This window comes from Engraulis encrasicolus, chromosome 9 (genome assembly GCF_034702125.1).
Source record: "Engraulis encrasicolus isolate BLACKSEA-1 chromosome 9, IST_EnEncr_1.0, whole genome shotgun sequence".
Classification (NCBI taxonomy): Eukaryota; Metazoa; Chordata; class Actinopteri; order Clupeiformes; family Engraulidae; genus Engraulis; species Engraulis encrasicolus.
The window spans coordinates 31,691,222-31,709,997 of record NC_085865.1 but is presented as its reverse complement, the minus strand read 5'-3'; the positions used below and the strand labels follow the sequence as shown (position 1 = coordinate 31,709,997).

Genomic DNA, 18,776 nt, shown 5'->3' with positions numbered 1-18,776 from the left:
TTTAATCCAATTTTTAGTATTGCTTAATTTTAGTATTTTAGTCTGACACTGTACAGGACTTTGGTCAATTCTTGCTGTTTTAAATGTGCTTTATAAATTAAACTTACTTACTTTACTTACTTCCAGGTGCACAGGCTGGTGGTGGTGGATGAGCATGCCAGTATTGTGGGCATCGTGTCCCTGTCGGACATCCTGCAGGCCTTGGTCCTCACCCCTGCAGGTATAAACGCCCAGATCTCTTAAAGAAAAACAAAACAAAAAACAAAAAAACGTCCCCACTCTCTTCTTCTTCTCCCCCAATCACATTCCCCACCCCATACCACCCCAACTGCGCTGCTCCACTTCCTCCCGTCTCCCTCCCTCTACTGTGGACACGATCAGACAGACTGTCGGCCGTCCAGACAGTCGACCAGGCAGCGCTCCCCTGCTTACCTCACGACCCTCCACAAGGCACCCCAGGTACTGTAGCCTGTGGTCTCCCCACAGACGTGCCCTCCGCCTCGGGCTCTTTTGAGAGCCCTCTCCCCTCCCCGCGGCCTGCTGGTGTGTGGTGGGGTGTGGCTGCAGGTGTTGGGCTGACCTAAAAGCACTAACCTGTGGCCCAGTTGCTGAGAACAATGCAGTGCTATGGTGTGTGTGTGTATGTGGTGTCCAGAATAACCACTGTCTGCTGAAACGCTGACTTTTAAAAAGCCTGTGTGTGTGGGTGCGTGTGTGTGCACGTCTGTGTGCATGTGTGTGCGCGTGTATTATCAGAGGGTATCTGGGTGTGTCTGACTGTGTGTTTGTGTGTATATCCATACTATTTGTCTACTTTTTTCGGTTTTATCGGAAGTGTACTGGTTTGTGCATACCTGTGCTGCTGTTCAGTGTTTTTTTTATGTGTTTGTAGTGATTCTCAAGGTTTTTGTAGTGATTTATAAGGTTCTTGTAGTGCAGTGTGTGTTTGGGTGTGTTGTATCTCTGTTGCCCAGGTTAATTACATTAGTCCTGTCTGGGACTGGTTTGTGTATGTGTGTGTGTGGCTGTGTGTGGCTGTGCGTCTGTGTGAGTATGCGCATACACATGCACCTGTTTGTGTCTGTGTCTGTGTCTGTGCGTGTGCGTGTGTGTGTGTGGCTGTGCGTCTGTGTGAGTATGCGCATACACATGCACCTGTTTGTGTCTGTGTGTGTTTGTTTGTGTGTGGGTGTGGGTGTGTGCGTGTGTGTTTTGAGAGGTCTGGGAGTGTCCCGAGTGTTAAGGATGACAAATGGAGCTCAGCAGGCCCTCCCCCTGTTTACAATGACACTAACCAGACATTTTATGAAGTCCTCCCTTCCCTCCTTCTCTGTTTTCATCCTTCTTCCCCTCCCACTCTCACACTCCTTTATACTGTACATCTCTCCCATTGGTGTCATAACCCTGACGTTTCCCCCCAGTTTTCGTTTGTTCTCTATAAACATTTGTTTTTTTCCCCCTACTCTTCATCATGGTTATTTATACAAGCATCAGGGTTTTTTTCCCCATAGAGTAGCTTCATCAAAGTTGTGCATTATAAATGCCTGCTTTGTGTGGTGTTATGGTTGCTGTGTTTTTTTCTGAATGTACAATCATTTGTGTCCATCTGTCTGACTAATGATTTTCTGAACGATCTTCATAAGATTCTAATTATACTATATATATAATTATAATATTATGTGACAATATAGTTCTAAAATATGATACGATAATGCATAGCTAATAACTTAAACACTGAACACTTAAAGGAACAGTCCACCCCTTTTTGATTTTCACATATTTGCAGTGTTTCTAAGTATGACACATGCATGTGCGTATAATTTTCTTCTCAGTGTGATCAGTTCTTAGATTTATTAGTATTAGAACTATTAGCTTAGCTTAGCATAATCACTGGAAGTAAATGGTAAGTTTAGCATCAAGCCACAAGTGATCACTGGACGGAACTAAATTGCTGTTTTGCACTCTGGTGAATTTTACATTAATTTTAAATTGGTGTATAAGTACATTTGATGATGTTTTATTTTGTACCATAGACTTATATTGCAACGCTTAATAAAGAAAAAGAGAAAAAAATCCTATGTCTTCTCACATTTTTCCAGGGCTTAACTACATATGAGCAATTTCCTGAAATGAGGTGGTCTGTTCCTTTAAGAATAACAGTCGCTTAAATAGCTTTATAAACACGGTAAATAATGAATTAATTAACAAAAGATTCAAAAATGTTTGTAAATGAGTAAGAAGTACACAACAGACACAACACGGCTGCAGTAGTCCTGGAAGTTTGCCCACCAAAGAGCAAAAGAGATGACATCACTGGATATAGAAGTGTCCAGTTGGCAAACACACATCAAACTCATCCAATAGGAACCGCTTCTCCGCTCCTCACTCTGCTGTGCAGCCATGACATTGGTTCTGACTCATTCACAAACATTCGTAAATGTTTTGTTCATAATCAGTTCATCAATAAATAATAATGTGTTGTTAACGCTTTTTAAGAGACTTGTTTTTCTAAAGTGTTACCATAACTTTATGTCTTGTGTGTGGAAAAGGGATGCCAATTGCCCTCAAAGCCTTTTTGGTGCTTTGCAGAAAATGCACAACGGCGAAACATCATTCATCATAGCCATTACGCTTGCATTACAATGACACAAAACGGTATTAGAGTGCTCCAGTAATCTCTGGCCTAGTAGTTTTTTTTTTTTTTTTTTTTGAAATGGCCCAGCTTAACGTCCATGTGTGTGTCTATCTGTCGCAGGGCTGGAGAAGCGCAAAGCGAGTGTGGCGGAGTGAGAGACCCTGTGGCTGCCGTCTGTTTGAGTTGGACCTGGCTGGGCTGGGCTGGGCTGGGCTGCCACAGCTGGGAGCTGGAGCTGGAGCTGGAGTGGCGATACGTTGCGTTGCGTGGCATCAAGTTGGCACAGTCCTTCCCCACCCTTACGGCCTGGGTGGCACCATGATGGGGGGGTTTGGCTGTGGGTAGTAGGGTTAGTTGGTTGGCCGGTTGAGGGAGGGCGTGGTGGTGTGTGTTGGGTTGAGTGTCAGAAGGACTGGGTACGGTTAGCAGCTGGTTGGAGTGATGCTGTGGCGTGCAGGAAACTATTAAGGTGGACCACCAAAGATTGCTTTTACACATGAAGAAGAGGAGGAGGAGGAGGAGGAGGAAGAATATGGTGATGAGGGCTATGGGATCACTTATACCTCTCTCTGCTATGTACTATGCCCTCTTTCGCTCTTAATCTTGCTCTCATTTTCTCTGGGGTTTTTTTTCGCTATCACTGCTGATTCTCTCCCTGTCTCCCTTTCAAATTTGTTCTCCCATTCTAACCACTATCATTCTGTTCTTTCTGTCTCTGTCTTCTGTCTCTGTCCTCCCTCTCTCTCTCTCTCTCTCTCTCTCTCTCTCTCTCTCTCTCCTGTTCTGTTCTCACACACCCTTTCTTCCCGATTCCTGGTCTTACTAGAGATTATATGCTTCTATAACTCCATGTCATGCGTGTGAGTGGGGTCTGAGACTTGAGTAAAAGATTGCCGTCTGCTTCCGTGTTCACAGTAGACAGTACTTGTACAGTGCAGTGATGTACACTGTGAACCCTCCATCTGGCCCTCCATCTTGGTAGGGAACCTTTAGGGCTGAGCTGACTATTTTATTTTGCACACGATAGTTGAGGAAATGCGATGTTACTTTCTTTCCCCCTAAATACCCTTTAAAACCTGTAACGATGTTATTCTCTCTGTCAATCGTTGGGATTGAAAAGCCACTTTACCACTGTCCTTCCCATTAATGTCCCCCTCTGCACAGGAGACATCAACAGACATGCACTAAACACACGCATGCACGCACGCACACACACGCACACACACGCACACACACACACACACACACACACACACACACACACACACACACACACACACACACACACACACACACACACACGCACTGCCCCTCCACCCCCCTTCCTGCCACTTCCCTTCTTCACCATGATCAGCGAACAGAGGGCGGGGCCTAATGTCAGCCTGTACGTGTCATTGGTGCCTTTAGCTGCCCGTTAGTCATGCTACATAGTGATGTAAGCAAGAGCGCGCAAATGGCAAAATGTTCTCCTAAGTGACATGAATGTGAACATATCTAAAGGAAAGAAACAAAAAAGAACCAAAACAGTGTCCAGTGATGGATGGTTTGTCCGAGTTGTCTTGTTGCGTTGAGGTTATTTGTTTTCAGTTTTGATGTTTGGTCTGTGTTTTATTTCCCTCTTGTTTTTGGAATACTGATGCTGTAAAGTATAGAAACAGAGCTTTATTTATTTATATTTAACAGAAATACTTTCTTTTTTTCAATGAATGAATTAATAATATTTTATAGATACTGTAGGGACAAACCAATATTATTATGCCTGTTGCCCCTATGCATTACTGTAACCTACCAACACATGTTGTTTGATGCAGTTAAAAGAAATACAGCTGTTGCCTACAGACCTGCATTTTTTGTTTGTTTTTTATTTACTTTTATTTTCCTGCCGCCACAGGCATGCGAGGTTGTCTGTACTGCTCCTTACCTTCTTCTTATCAATGGTACTGTATATAAAGGAGCTCCTAATGAGATGGACAAAGGAAGACAGAAAAGAAAGACGGACTATCTTATAAGTGCCAGACAAAAGGTCTATTTTTCTGTGTATCACTTGTGAGATCATGTTTGTAATATTTCAGTTTTTTTTTCTTTTCCAGTTTTATGTTTTTGTTCTGTCATTTTTATGGTTGGTGCGGGACGGGCACCCGGACGCAAAGCTTTCCATAGTGGAACTCGACTGGCATGGAAATCGTTTGTGCAAAACGGTTATGGTCTGTACCTTGTTTTTTTTTTGGATGGAGAAATAAATGAATTACACTACTGAACAAACTGCCTTTTCCATTTTGTGTTGTCACTTCTTGTCTACAGCAATTTGTTAATTGTTTCCTGATGTAATTAAGCAGAGTGTTGCTGCCTGTTCCGGCTTAATCTTAAATAATTTTAGTGACAATAGAATTAGGTTTAGATCAACATAAGGAACCACACAGAGGAACAATTAAAAAATGCAGCCCACAAATGTAGCCTTCTCTAGCCTGATTATCCTCGACTTTCAAATCTCTTCGATACTTGAGTGGCAACGCTGAAGGTGTTGCTTCACTAGGAGGGCATGGCCTGGCTAAGCCTACTCCTAACTCAACTCAGTGTTGCTTATGAAGCAAATTTATTTTAATGGTAGACAGTGTGGGGGATGTATGGAACAGTTACATTACAGAAATTGAGCAGACAGGGACTCTAATCTGCATAGCCATGATGAATAGACTAATAATGTTCTTCCGCAATCAAGGGCCTGACAAATGTCAGTGTATGGGTGACATCTAGTGTTGATTAGTAGAACAACACAAGTTTTGTGAAAGTTGAGATGGGAACGCTGGTCGCAAGACTAATTGAAGAGCGACCGAACTGGCTGAAACATCAAACCATGACGTCATATGCTGTATGCCTAATTCTGTCAATAAACACTGAACAACTACATTAGCCTACATTCGTTAATGCCAATATGGTTCAAAGAAGATAACCATAATTGTTTCTTGTCTACAATTAGGCATATGGGTTATTAGACGTTGTGAGAATACCATGTCCCTACCAAACGATAACGTTGCGTAAAAATAAGCCAAATTGGTAGCTCAATGACATCCCAAAATTGGCGTGATAATGTAGTTCGAGAGGGGAGTATTCTAGTTCTACTACGTTTAGCCTACAGTAACATCTGGCCTTGGTGATGGGAAGTGTCACTTCCTTTTGTCTGAACAATGAAATGAATGAAACATAGTTTGTATTTTGGTCACGTTGTGGTTCAAAACGCGTTCCATACCTACGCTTTACATTGCACGTCTTGTGTCTACGCTATAGGTTGTCTGTTTCCCAAATTTGGTATCCTATTTGCCTATCATACACAACTGTCACTTACGCATTCAAGAGCACGAGCGCGCGGCACTTGTTCCTGGCACTTTCTCATTGGCTCGTTGAGCTGATACCGAGGACACCTGACTTCACATTGACTACGCGCATATATAAATGATCCATGCCTTACCCATCCGAAGGCACGTAGGCAACTTGTTGAGAGCGAAAGCAGAACATTTCAATAACCTAAATAAGGTAGGCTGACGGACTTTGAATTTCATATTTTTATGACTGTATATGAGGATAATATTTTAGCCATGTCATTTTTTTCACTTCCTACCCGACAGGACCGAATAGTGGATGTTGAAGACATCTTCTCTCGTGTCCTAAACTGACCTATGTGATGCGTGCAGTTTAACCCAAAAGTACAAGAAGCCTAAAAGCTCTGCGCGCTCTGTAAATCCATATTTAGATCGGTTAGTTTTATCCAACCTGTGAAATAAAATCAAGTTTATTATTGTATATACCTGTAGATGATGCTGCACCAAGGTCAGACGCTTTAATAGTTGTAGTGGTGGATGTAGTAAGATGAAGATTTGGACTGATAGCACTGGTGTTTTAATTGCGTCTTTATGTAGCCTAATCTACTCTGCATCTGTGCGGGTTTATCTCTGTATCAATTATTCTGAGACATAATTATTATAAGATAGTAACACAATTTGGGCAAGCTATAGGCCAAGCTGGATGACGGGACACCTGCGAAAAGTGCAAATGGAGTATCCTAGCTAAGTGCTGTAGGGCGCATCCCTTTCTTCATCTGTGACGCAGCGTCTGACTCTAGCCTAATTATATTGGGGGCATCAGCTGCTGCTGCTGCTGCTGCTGCCCATCATCATCCGAAACCGTTGTCCTTGGATATGTTTCCTATTCCCCCTGCCTTGATGTAGGGGTGAATTCAGGTAAAGCGGGCCACTTAGGGCCTTTCACTTATTATATATTACTATATATATATATTAGGCCTATATGTACAAGAAGTGCCCCAATTTACCTGAATTCACCATATTTGTTTTCCTTCCGAAATAAAGCAGTGCTATGATTTAAAAAAGTATCTCTGGCAAAAATTGGAGCTGTGATGTCCATCCCAATCTAATGCGTTCTGGATTCAGTTTAGTGAGTAATAGGCTGCCTTTTGCAGATGTTGTCATCTCGAGCACTGATCCGTGTGCTGAAGCCCGGCGTGTGGAGAAGCCTTTCCAGCACCAACGCCCTCGGTGGAGCCCACGCCAAAGGTAATGATGACGCTTGACAAGTGATTTACAAACTAGTACACATCAAATATGTAGGTTACAGGTTTTCAATGTGGGGGCCAGGGACCCCTGGGGGCCGCTAGGGGGCCGCGGCAGGTTGGCAGGAGAGGTATACCAAAATAAGATAAATACTTGAATAAATTGAATAACTATGTACGCCAACATGAACAAAAAACAATCACAATAGTTAGGAACTGCATTATTATAGTCTATTGCATCTCTGGACATTACTAAACTGTGATTGTTATAATTTTATATATCCTAGGGGGCACTGCTTCACAGACCTAGACTATGGTAGTGAAAGGGGATGCACAGGGGGGAAAAAAAACAATGTGGCATGACCCATGTAAGGGGGGGCCTTGCCTGGAATAAACTGGTATATGAGGAGCCCTTGTCATGATAAAGTTTGGGAACCCCGGGGCTATACAACAGTAGACACAGACAGCCAGGCATGCATACATAGACCACTGATAGACATATCTACTGTATGCTTGAGAAGGCTGTCCAGCACCAGTGTCCTCTGTGGAGTGTTTTGCATAGGTTACACACAGGGAAGTTGACATGGTTGGACAAAAGAGCCAGTGGCACTGGTTACACATCTGGGCTTGAACCCAATTGTGGCACTATCGTCAATGGGTCATGTGGTAGCCTATATTTAAACACGATAATAGACCAAACATACAACATAGGGCTATGGCACTGAGGCAGGCAGGCAGTCATACTGTGCATGTTGCAGCCGTAACAAGTTGACCAGTAGAAGTGATTTGCATACAGAACTTATGCTATAGTCATTGCTCAATCAATGTTATATGATTCAAATATGCCATGATAACAGCTGTAATCAGTTGTTATCAGTAGTTAGAAACTGTGCCATAGTTAATTAGGCCTACTTTAAACCCAGGGGTGGGGAACCGCTTTCATTCGAAGGGCCACTTCAAATTCTATTAAGTGCTCCAAGGGTCGTACTACAAGTATGAACACAAACCTGGATTTCCCCCTGCACTTTAGGCCTATATTGAAGGCGGACACATTTGCAGAAGACCCCACCTTAATTAGGCCCCCTGAAAATAGAACTTAGTTGCATTGCATAACATTAAAATTATATCGGGGGCCGGATTAGACGGCCTCAAGGGCCGTAAATGGCCTTCGAGACATAGGTTCCCCAACCCTGTTTTAACCCCTTTACTTTAACCCCTTTACTTTACTTTGCACAGAGCCTCTGTTATAACCTCATTGCCACGAATATCACAATGACCAAGTCTTTCTGTTACTTAAGGCCCTCTGTAATGTCATAGCAATGTTGTTATGATGCAGTGCCTTCAGGCTAGAGTGGATGGGCCCACCGGTGCACCCATCTGCACAAAGAGGCTACATAGATATTGTAGGAGATAGTGACCAGTAAAAGATACAGATACAGTAGGTAGACATAGTAGACAGGCAGACTCTGAGCAGTCTGTCCTGCATCAGTGTCCTGAGTTCAGCCCATGCCAAAGGCAATGGTGACAAGTGACAGGGTGCAGACATGGCTCAACCCAACTGCTGGGTAATCATTACGAAGCCATCTGCTTTATTGTATCGTAATAGACATACCGTAAACGGTACTGTCATTGTCAGTTACTCAGAGATATACTGTCATTGACAACCACTGTAAACATCACACATTGGCCAGTAGAAATTGTTTGCATGCATACACACCTTACATGACTCATGCAATTCTTAGTTATATGTTATATCAGCATAACACCAACACGGAAATAGGTACTATTATTACAATGAACATTATAGACTGTTACTTTTAAAGTATATGTATTAAAGGGACACTGTGCAGGAAATGGTCAAAAAATGTACTGCAACTATGCTGCTCATTGAAACTGGGCTGAAATTTGAAATGAAATTTGAAATTTGATCTTTACATGAAATGTTACTAATTAACAAATATTTTCTAGTATGGTCAAAGTAGAGTCATTTTTGCAGCTAAAACTTAAAATTTGACGGTGGTGGTAAGTATCCATGAAAAAGGTAACATTAGTGAATGGGCAGCATGAATTCTGGAAATAAACAACTAAAAATCTCACAGTGTCCCTTTAAGTCAGTGTTTCTCAAACTTTTTCAGACCGAGGACCACTTTGTCCCCTCAAATATCTTCAAGGACCACCTGTCAAATGAATTGACAGTTGACATGTGCTAATTTGACACTGCTAATTTGGATACAGACCACTTACTTTTTTCACATTACAAGCCTGTCTTATTGCTGTGAAAATAAGACTAGGCCTGTCACGATAACAATTTTTGCCAGACGATAACGATAACAAGAAATTATTGCGATAATCGATAATATTGTCTCTCTCGCCATTTTCAAACAATATAATGTGCAATAAAAAACACTGCTATGCAAGGTGCGGCCTCCTTCTTGAAACATTGAATTTAACATTTGGGCCAGCCCCCTCAGAGGTTTAAATAGGCCTAATTAAGATTGACGCCTGCTCCAAGAAGAAATGTGTCAAACAATATAATGACGTAAAAGTGCAATAAAAATGTGCCTACACCCCTTCACATTTGTAAAGCATCACGGGATGTATATATGTGTTTTTATTTACATCCTCATGGAGCACAATAGGCTCTAAATAGGCTTTTTTGTATTTATTATTAGGGTAAGTTATAGTCTTACTTTAATATGTTCTGTTATTTATCTTTCTCAAGCACACTGAATGGCTTATAGGCCAATCCATGGGATGATGTAGGGTAGACTGAGTACAGTTGGGTACACTTTTATTTTTGTCCCCTTCCACGCAGAAATTAGACTATTAAAAGGTCGTAAAAAGAAAGTTGTTTTGGACAGAACATATTTTCAGGATGTTGGCAAATATATAATCAAGGAATTATATCTCTGGGATGTTTAATGTTTATGTAATTAATCAAACAAAAAAGGTGCACTTTTGTCCAAACTGTACCCTAGCTAAAAAACGGTGGGGTACAGTTGAGACATAGCAGAGTACAGTTGAGACACCATTCTAATCAATGGGAGGTAATAGCCATGGGAGCTAATAGCATGGCCGATAGCAAAATACTGTACTCAACTGTACCCGTTAGCATCTTTACATTGGGTTTACATAGTGAAATTAGCATTACAGGCTAGCGTCTAAACTGTCCCCTTCTGGCCAGATCACACATTGATAAAGATTTAAAAATGGTTTTAACTGTTATGATGTCAGGAAATATGTCTGCTTTTAGAGCACATATCATGGCTTGCAATCATGTAACTTATATCAAGAGGATAACAACTGGTCATTAGATATTCATTGTTGAAGGACCCTGGTGAAGTAAATCTGACCTGTCGAAAACAGCATTTCCCCAATATCTTTGGATCTGCGTTCTGTGCTGGCTTCAAATTTCCCATGATCTAAGAGGATATTGATGCGCATGTTCACAGAAAAAATTAGATCAGAGTTACGTTGTTATGCAGAGATATTTGGTTTGTCTCAACTGTACCCTGTACTCAACTGTACTCAGTCTACCCTAAAATAACTTACTGGTGGGGTAGGCTATTGTTAATTCACAAATGATTACTTAGACAGCTTATTTCACCAAAATGCACGTTGTTACTAGCTAATTGTCAGTCAAAACCCAAATCAGCCCTGTTAAAGGCATTTCAACATCAGCAAAAAGCAAAAGAGCATGAACAGATGCACAAGTTCCAGGTGCAGGCAGCGCTCTCTCTCTCTCGCTCTCTCCCTCCCCGATACCCTCGACTGGAACAAGTTGCAATTCTGCGCACTTTAAAGTCCTTTATGAACGCCCATACATTGATTGTTATGAGTTATGAGTCGCCATGCCTCTGTTTTCCCCTGTAGCGCGCTCAACCGTTCACATTCTCCTGGTGTGACTGATTTAAATCCACAAATATTATCTTCATTATTTGCTTGCGGACTGCCTACTCATATTGTTAGGTCTAAATGAACAAGAAATATAGCGAAATCACAAAAAGAACAGACAACGAACGTCGGGGTAGGAGGCGCATTGAAATAATAGGGGAAACTCGGCGATGTTTAAAATAACAGCCTCAGAGCAAGTTTGTCGCGACTGTACCACTATTTCATGTTTGCACAAACACGTCTTCGTCGTGGATATTGGGTTGCTGCTCATGTTTCAAAATGAACATTTGCCTCCGTGTTGGAGCTGTTCAGTCCCCTCTCTGAGGAACGTTGCAGATGCGCTGACAGAGACTGGAAGAATATTGCGCTCCTAGTCTCTAGCGCTGATTCTTTGTCGAGGCTTATAAGCGACGCGCGGGAACACCAGCGTTCTTTTTCAAAGACGCAAGTAGCCAGATCAATGCACCTTTTTCAACCAGAACTGCACTGAAACTTAAAATTACACCAACATTTAAGCGTCATTGCGCTGCATTGGCCTATATAACGCGCCATCAGTAGTCTTACAGCTACGGTAGAAAAAGGGAGAGAGGGGAAACAACACACCACGCAAATAACTTATCGTTACTTATCGGGGCCAGAAAAGTGATCGTCCTCGTAAAAAGTTACCGTCCGATTTATTGACTTATCGGATATCGTGACAGGCTTAAATAAGACTTCAGCTATCTTCTGTAATCTGTATCTGTAATAATGTTACAAATAGAGCATACAGCTAGCTTGTCTTGGAAAAGTAGAAATCCACTCGCGGACCACCTGAGCTCTGTCGCGGACCACTAGTGGTCCCCGGACCACACTTTGAGAATCACTGCTTTAAAGGATGAAGCATGATACCCGTAAACAGACACGGTTGGACACAGAGGACCCGGACTTATGAAAGGGTCAAAAGTTCAATTTGTAACGGTGATGTGATGTCATGTCAACAGGTGGGCGAAGGAGTGAATTATTAGTTCTCTCCTCCATCCTCTACTGACATAAACAGAAACACCTGCACAGATGTCTAGGTTTTTGACTTAATCTGTTGCCGTTTTTGCCAGTAATTTTCACACTTTTTTGCAGGGCATTGTTTTCAGTGTGCAGAACTCTTTAACACAATGTGGAGTACCAACATTCCCCTGAGCACATCAGTTAACATTTGCTGCAAAATGAGCTACAGCTAAGTCTAAGTTTCAATCGGTTACTTAAGACTCTGTACATTGTCCTAGCTATGTTGTTATGTTATAGTTGAGTGGTTTCAGCAAAGAGTAAATAGGCCTGCGGCCACCGACAGGCCCACCTGCAGTAAAAGGCTACGACATGGTCCCCGTTTTAAACTGGCAATGACCTAGTTATAATGTATAGCTAAAGTCTGCGTGATGGCACAGTAGTGGAGTACAAAGGTGTTAAAGTCAGCAACAGACAATAGCTTTTCATCTTTCCATCAAAAAAGTAGTTCCATGTTGCACTATTTGTTTAAAAGTTGTCCTATATATCACGTTGCCACGTTGGCTCATAATGGCATAATGGCATCATGTTCATGCTTTCTTCCATGTCTCCCAGTTGTGAATTCACTGCATGCTATGCACCACAATACAACAACTGTGTGGATACCCCTCTCCCTGACGTGCCTTATGTGCACAAATAACTAGCCAATGTTGTTGACTTAGCCTATATAGGCTACCAAAAAAGTAGCCATCCACTACCCACATAATGCAGTGATACCATGTCTCACAGCCTGGTGTGGATGCTCTGGACTCATCTGTGCCACAGTACAACTGTGTGGATATCACACTGCCTGACGTGTCCTTGAATGAATTAGAATAGACATAAGAATGAGCTCACTCCTGTAAATTGCTGTGTCGTTGTAACCAATAACCATGTTGTCTTTCCCCTGCTGTGGATGCTCTGGATGCGTCAGTGCTGCAGGACAACTGTGTGGACATCACTCTCCATGGTGTACCCTTAATAATAATAATAATAATAATAATACTTTCGTTTTATATAGCGCCTTTCAAAACACCCAAGGACGCTTCACAGAGTGTTGTGTTGAAAAGTGTGAGTATGTGTGCGCGTCAGTGTGTGAGCATGTGTGTGAATGCGTGAAAGTGCTTGTGGAACTAGCAGCCATAAGCCTCCAGGAAGAGATGTGTCTTAAGGTGTTGCTTAAACATGGCCAGTGAAGGGGCATTCTGGATGAAGGAGAATCTTAACAACAAAAGAATGAACTCACTGCCTGTAAAATGCAGTGTCATTGTAACCAATAATCATGTTGTCTTTCCCCATCTGTGGATGCTCTGGATGCATCTGTGTGGACATTCCTTTTCCCTGGCGTGCCCTTGGATGAACGAGAATCTTGATAGACATCAGAATGAACTCTCTCAGTATACAGTAAAGCCACAACACCTTAACCATGTTGTCTTTCCCCAGCTGTGGATGCTCTGGACGTGTCTGCTCCGCAGTACAACAACTGTGTGGACATCCCTCTGCGTGACATGTCCTTTGTGAATTAGAATCTTGACAGAGTATAAAAATTCCATTCCATGCACAGTACAATACAGTGACATCATAACCAATATGCATGCTGTCTTTCCAGAGTTGTGGATGTTCTGAACACCTCTTTGTAAGTCAGGTCAGGTGCGTAGGAGTGGAACCCCAAAGTCACCAATGTTAAAGCAAAGAAAGCTCCCACACACTGTTCACATTTGCATGGTTTAATGCAACGTTTCGGTCTACTGACCTTCTTCAAGCAATTCAAACAAACAAATGGTTACAAACTGAACACCTCTTTGCCACAGTACAACAACTGTGTGGACATCGGATGAAGGGGAATCTTCACAGATATACTGTAAAAATGAACCCACTGCCTCTATAATTCAGTGACATCACCAGTAACCATGTCTTTTCCCCAGGTATAGATGCTCTGGATGCGTCTGTGTCACAGTACAACAACTGTGTGGACATCACTCAATGGCGTACCCTTGGATGAAGGAGAATCTTAACAACAAAAGAATGAACTCACTGCCTGTAAAATGCAGTGTCATTGTAACCAATAATCATGTTGTCTTTCCCCATCTGTGGATGCTCTGGATGCATCTGTGTGGACATTCCTTTTCCCTGGCGTGCCCTTGGATGAACGAGAATCTTGATAGACATCAGAATGAACTCTCTCAGTATACAGTAAAGCCACAACACCTTAACCATGTTGTCTTTCCCCAGCTGTGGATGCTCTGGACGTGTCTGCTCCACAGTACAACAACTGTGTGGACATCCCTCTAGACTCTTGACAGACATAAGAATAAGCTCACTCCATGTACAGTACAATATAGTGTTATCATCATCACCAACAATAACCATGTTGTCTTTCCCCAGCTCTGGATGCTCTTGATGCGTCTGCTCCGCAGTACAACAACTGTGTGGACATCCCTCTGCCTGACGTGCCCTTCGTGAGGGTGCCCAATGCAGAACAGAGGCAGCTGAAGGAGAAGGAGAAGGGGCCATGGACCGGCCTCAGCAACGAGGAGAAACTCTCATGTAATGCACTTATTTATGTATCCACTTGAAACACTTTATTTGATGTGGTCTACATAAGGCTGTAGTGTAACCATCATAGGAATGTCATGACACATGTCAGATATTATTGATGTTTATGACTTGTTGTAATGCGTCATTTGGATTATGAAGGTTATATGACACCCTTATGTACGATAGACCACATCAAATAAAGTGTTAGTCATTTATTAATTGATTATAGGCCTATATCATAAACTTCTAAAGCATCTAAATTATAAGAACAACAGTTAAACTCTTACATTATAATACATTCATATATTATAAAACTCCCCCGTGCATGCAGAGAGAGAGAGAGAGAGAGAGAGAGAGAGAGAGAGAGAGAGAGAGAGAGAGAGAGAGAGAGAGAGAGAGAGAGAGAGAGAGAGAGAGAGAGAGAGAGAGAGAGAGAATAGAATAGAATAGAATAGATCAGATTAGATATGTCTACATACATGTTATTAACATGATACAACATGTGAACATTTTATTCATATGGCACGAACTCACAACAACAACTGTTGTCAGTTAGTGTCATTTGGGTTTTACAATGTCTGATTCATAAACAAATCCATAAATGTACACATCGATATATGTATCAGTATACTATCAGCAGTTCAATGACTCCCATCACAACATTCGTCATGTTATGTGATTAACATGCAAATGTCACTCAACCACTTTCATGTAGCCACCTTCAAATAAAATGCCACAAAACAATGTAGCATATCCACCATACACATACTGTAAGACTACCCTGTAATCTTGATCTTAGTGTAAGAGAGTGGTATACACACTGCGTATAAGTTCCAAAAATCACTTTCTTCAACAAAAGACAACTTTTCAATCCACTTGTGGGATCTTCCTCATCTTACCCAATTCCAAAATGCGTGAGTAATCTGAAAACATCTTTGGAGGACGTTTTTTAGTATTTGCACCCATATATATATATATAAAAAACAATAGACAAGCTCATCATCATCAGCTCATAATTTGTATTGCCTGGTTTGGTTTCAACCATTTTCAAGACATTTAATGCTTCTGAGGCTGTGTTGATTGACTTTGTAAAGACAAGACAAAACAGCTCTCGAAGCACTTTTAAATATGCCAATATGCCTATAATACATGCTTCTAAAGATGGCAGGGTGTATTTTAGGCATATTATTGATATATTTAAAAGTGTTTTGAGAGGCTGTTTTGTCTTGTCTGTACAAAGTCAATCAACACAGCCTCAGAAGCATTACATCTCTTGAAAATGATTTAAACTAGGCAATACAAATTGTGTTTAGAAGTAATACATCTTGTAGAATCTTGAGCATGCACAAATCTGAAAAATGTTTAGCAATGTCGTTACACCATCTTAAAAGGGAGGGTGTCAACACTTTGTCATTTCCTAACGGCAAATGAGACTGCACATGAGGCATTATTGTACAATAGACCCTTATATTAGCCTATTCAAAACCCATTCCTATTGCACAATGATAACCAAAATAGTGATAATATAACAGCAGCAGTGAGGAAGCAAAGTAAACATATGAGTAAGTAGTACTGGTAGAAGTAAAAGTAAAAGTAAAAGTACTTCAACAGTGTATCTACCTTATTCGGTACAGTGGAATAACTGGTGTCCAAATGCAAGATTATGTGCTAGTGTTGTAATGACATTAGAAAGAATACTTCTACTTCTATTTCTACTTTACACACCTCTATTTGATATACAATTGTATTGTTCTTCAGTACATTAATTAATCTTAAAATATACACAGTGGAACAGTGAAGAATGCGGAAGAGACACACACCCTGTGAGCTAAAGTAGATGGTTCCTGGTCTCAGTGCCGCCGACAGGGAGGGACAAACGGTTCAGTTGCCCCGGGCCCAAGGAGAGAGTGGGGGCCCAGAATTAGGTCCCCATTACATTGTATGTATTGAGTCAGGAGGGGGCCTTTCAGACGAATTCGTCCTAGGTCCTGCCAAAAGCTGTCAGCGGCCCTGCATACAGTATCACACACGGGCTGATTTGAGAACAATGTAAATCAGGATGCTGGATTTGCCTCCCCCTTGGCTGCTTTGATAAGCAACTGCTGCCTGCTACAGGCTAGCTGTGTGTAGCGCAGGAGGCCGAGGCTGTAAACAGCGGAAGTATCATTGGCGGTTTAACCCTAAGTGTCCTTATCGAGAGGTCAGCAAAGTTCAACACTTCCTCTTTCTGTCTTGAAACGGCATTGTGAAATTGAGCCTGGAGGCGTGGTCATCGTGCCTCAATTCATGTATGTGTGTTACTACCGTATATAGTCTTTCTTAGTGCTTGAGTGATATTATTGTAACCATACATTGTTGAGTTTGTTTACTTATTCTAGTGGTTTGTGTGGTTATAACCATCGTGTGATTTGTCATACGGACAGAAGGGGGGATACTTTGCAAATTTCAAGCAATACCAATGGAGTTACGTTAAATCGAGGATAAAATCATGAAGGAAATATGAAAACCCAAACAAATCCAGAATGGGGGAATACAAGGGTGTCTTTCAGGGGGCTAAAGTGTGACTGAGTCACCAGGGCCCCATGTATATAGGGGGCCCAAACAAAGTCCGATTCATGAAGAAATGTGGCTGTGGGGTCCATTGGAGCTGATTGTACATAGGGCCCAAAATTTGCTGCTACGCCCCTGGGGGGAATCCCCATCTTCCCCACAAATCACACCCTGATCATAAGGGCAGCCGTCATTTATTACTGTGAAAGTAAACTGATCTGGGTGAGTGCAGTTACACATTATCGCCTGCAGGTGGCAGCAAAAGTCTTCGCACCAAAACTCACTGAGCGGTCGGGGCACTTGACTGTCTGCCACTCTGGCTGTGCAATTCAGAGAATGTGTGTCCAGGAGCTATCCATAGATTACATAGCAGTTCCTCCCATCGTTATTTACGTCCAGCATGTGACAGACAAGCTATGCATGAAGCTGAGAATTTACAAGAAATGATAAGGCTCATTTGGGCATATAAAAATGGATTTGTTTCAACTACTATTACTTGATTATATATTTGTCGTGGATGTTGTTTCCAAAGCTATAATCATGTGCTTATGGCAAGGCTGAAGGCATGCGTGTTATTGGCATGCGGTCCTGTGTCTTTGATTGTATACGTACAAGCATGACTAGACTACTGTGTGTGTGTGTTTATGTGTGTGTGCGTGCCCGTACGCGTGCAAGTGTATTTGTCTGTGCTTTTCTGTCTGTTTATACGCATTTACGGGTGTGTGTGCGTGTGCATGTGCGCACACACATATGACCTGTGCTTGTACTGTATGGGTCTGAGTATGCATGCATTTCTTTGCATGTGTGTCTGTGTACATGTATGCATGTATGGGTGCATGTATGGGTGTGTGTGTGTGTGTGTGTGTCTGTGTGTGTGTGTGTGTGTGTGTGTGTGTATGTGTGTGTGTGTGTGTGTGTGTGTCTGTGTGTCTGTGTGTGTGTGTGTGTGTGTGTGCGTGCGTACGTGTGTGCGTGCGTGCGTGTGTGCGTGTGTGCGTGAGTGTGTATGTATGCGTGTGTGTGTGTGTCTGTGTGGGTGCATGTGTGTGTGTGTGCATGTGTGTGTGTGTGTAGTGTACAGAATGTCGTTTCAGCTGACGTACCCTGAGATGAAGAGGGGGTCGGGGGAGTGGAAGTCTGTGGTGGCGGGGGTCATCTGGTTCCTGGGCTTCTCTGGACTGCTGGTACTGTGGCAGCGCATCTATGGTGAGACACACACACACACACACACACACACACACACACACACACACACACACACACACACACACACACACACACACACACACACACAGACACACACAGACACACACACAGACACACACACACACAGACACACAAACACACACACACACACACGCTGGTCTCAGTGGTCTGTTGAAGAGATGGGATGATGGAAACACACATTCAAGAACACACGCAAGCACACAGAGGAAGAATCACACACACACACAGACACGAAGACACACACAGACACACACACACACGCACAGGTACGCACACACACGCACGCACACATGCACGCACACACGCACACACACACACACACTCAAATAGTGAATGTTTAGTGGACATGTGTACTGA

The 18,776-nt window shown here is 42.4% G+C and overlaps 2 protein-coding genes across 5 annotated transcripts in view; both read left to right on the top strand.

Moving 5' to 3' along the window:
- Window positions 1–3,831, top strand: part of LOC134455693 (5'-AMP-activated protein kinase subunit gamma-1-like) — a 152,847-nt gene extending 149,016 nt beyond the window's left edge. For 3 of the 4 annotated variants that reach the window (XM_063206913.1, XM_063206914.1, XM_063206915.1), the window contains 2 exons: window positions 127–220; window positions 2,756–3,831. In XM_063206913.1, coding sequence (XP_063062983.1) covers window positions 127–220; window positions 2,756–2,790 — 129 coding nt within the window. In that variant the 3' untranslated portion in view covers window positions 2,791–3,831. Of the gene's footprint in view, window positions 1–126; window positions 460–2,755 lie in introns of all 4 variants that reach the window. The other variant, XR_010036146.1, reaches the window with a different exon arrangement.
- A 2,238-nt stretch (window positions 3,832–6,069) lies between these two features.
- LOC134455113 (cytochrome c oxidase subunit 4 isoform 1, mitochondrial) overlaps window positions 6,070–18,776 on the top strand; it is a 23,053-nt gene continuing 10,346 nt past the window's right edge. The window contains exons 1-4 of the mRNA XM_063206164.1: window positions 6,070–6,163; window positions 7,104–7,197; window positions 14,490–14,651; window positions 18,267–18,398. Of these exons, the coding sequence (XP_063062234.1) occupies window positions 6,083–6,163; window positions 7,104–7,197; window positions 14,490–14,651; window positions 18,267–18,398 (469 nt within the window). The 5' untranslated portion in view covers window positions 6,070–6,082. The remainder of the gene's footprint in view (window positions 6,164–7,103; window positions 7,198–14,489; window positions 14,652–18,266; window positions 18,399–18,776) is intronic.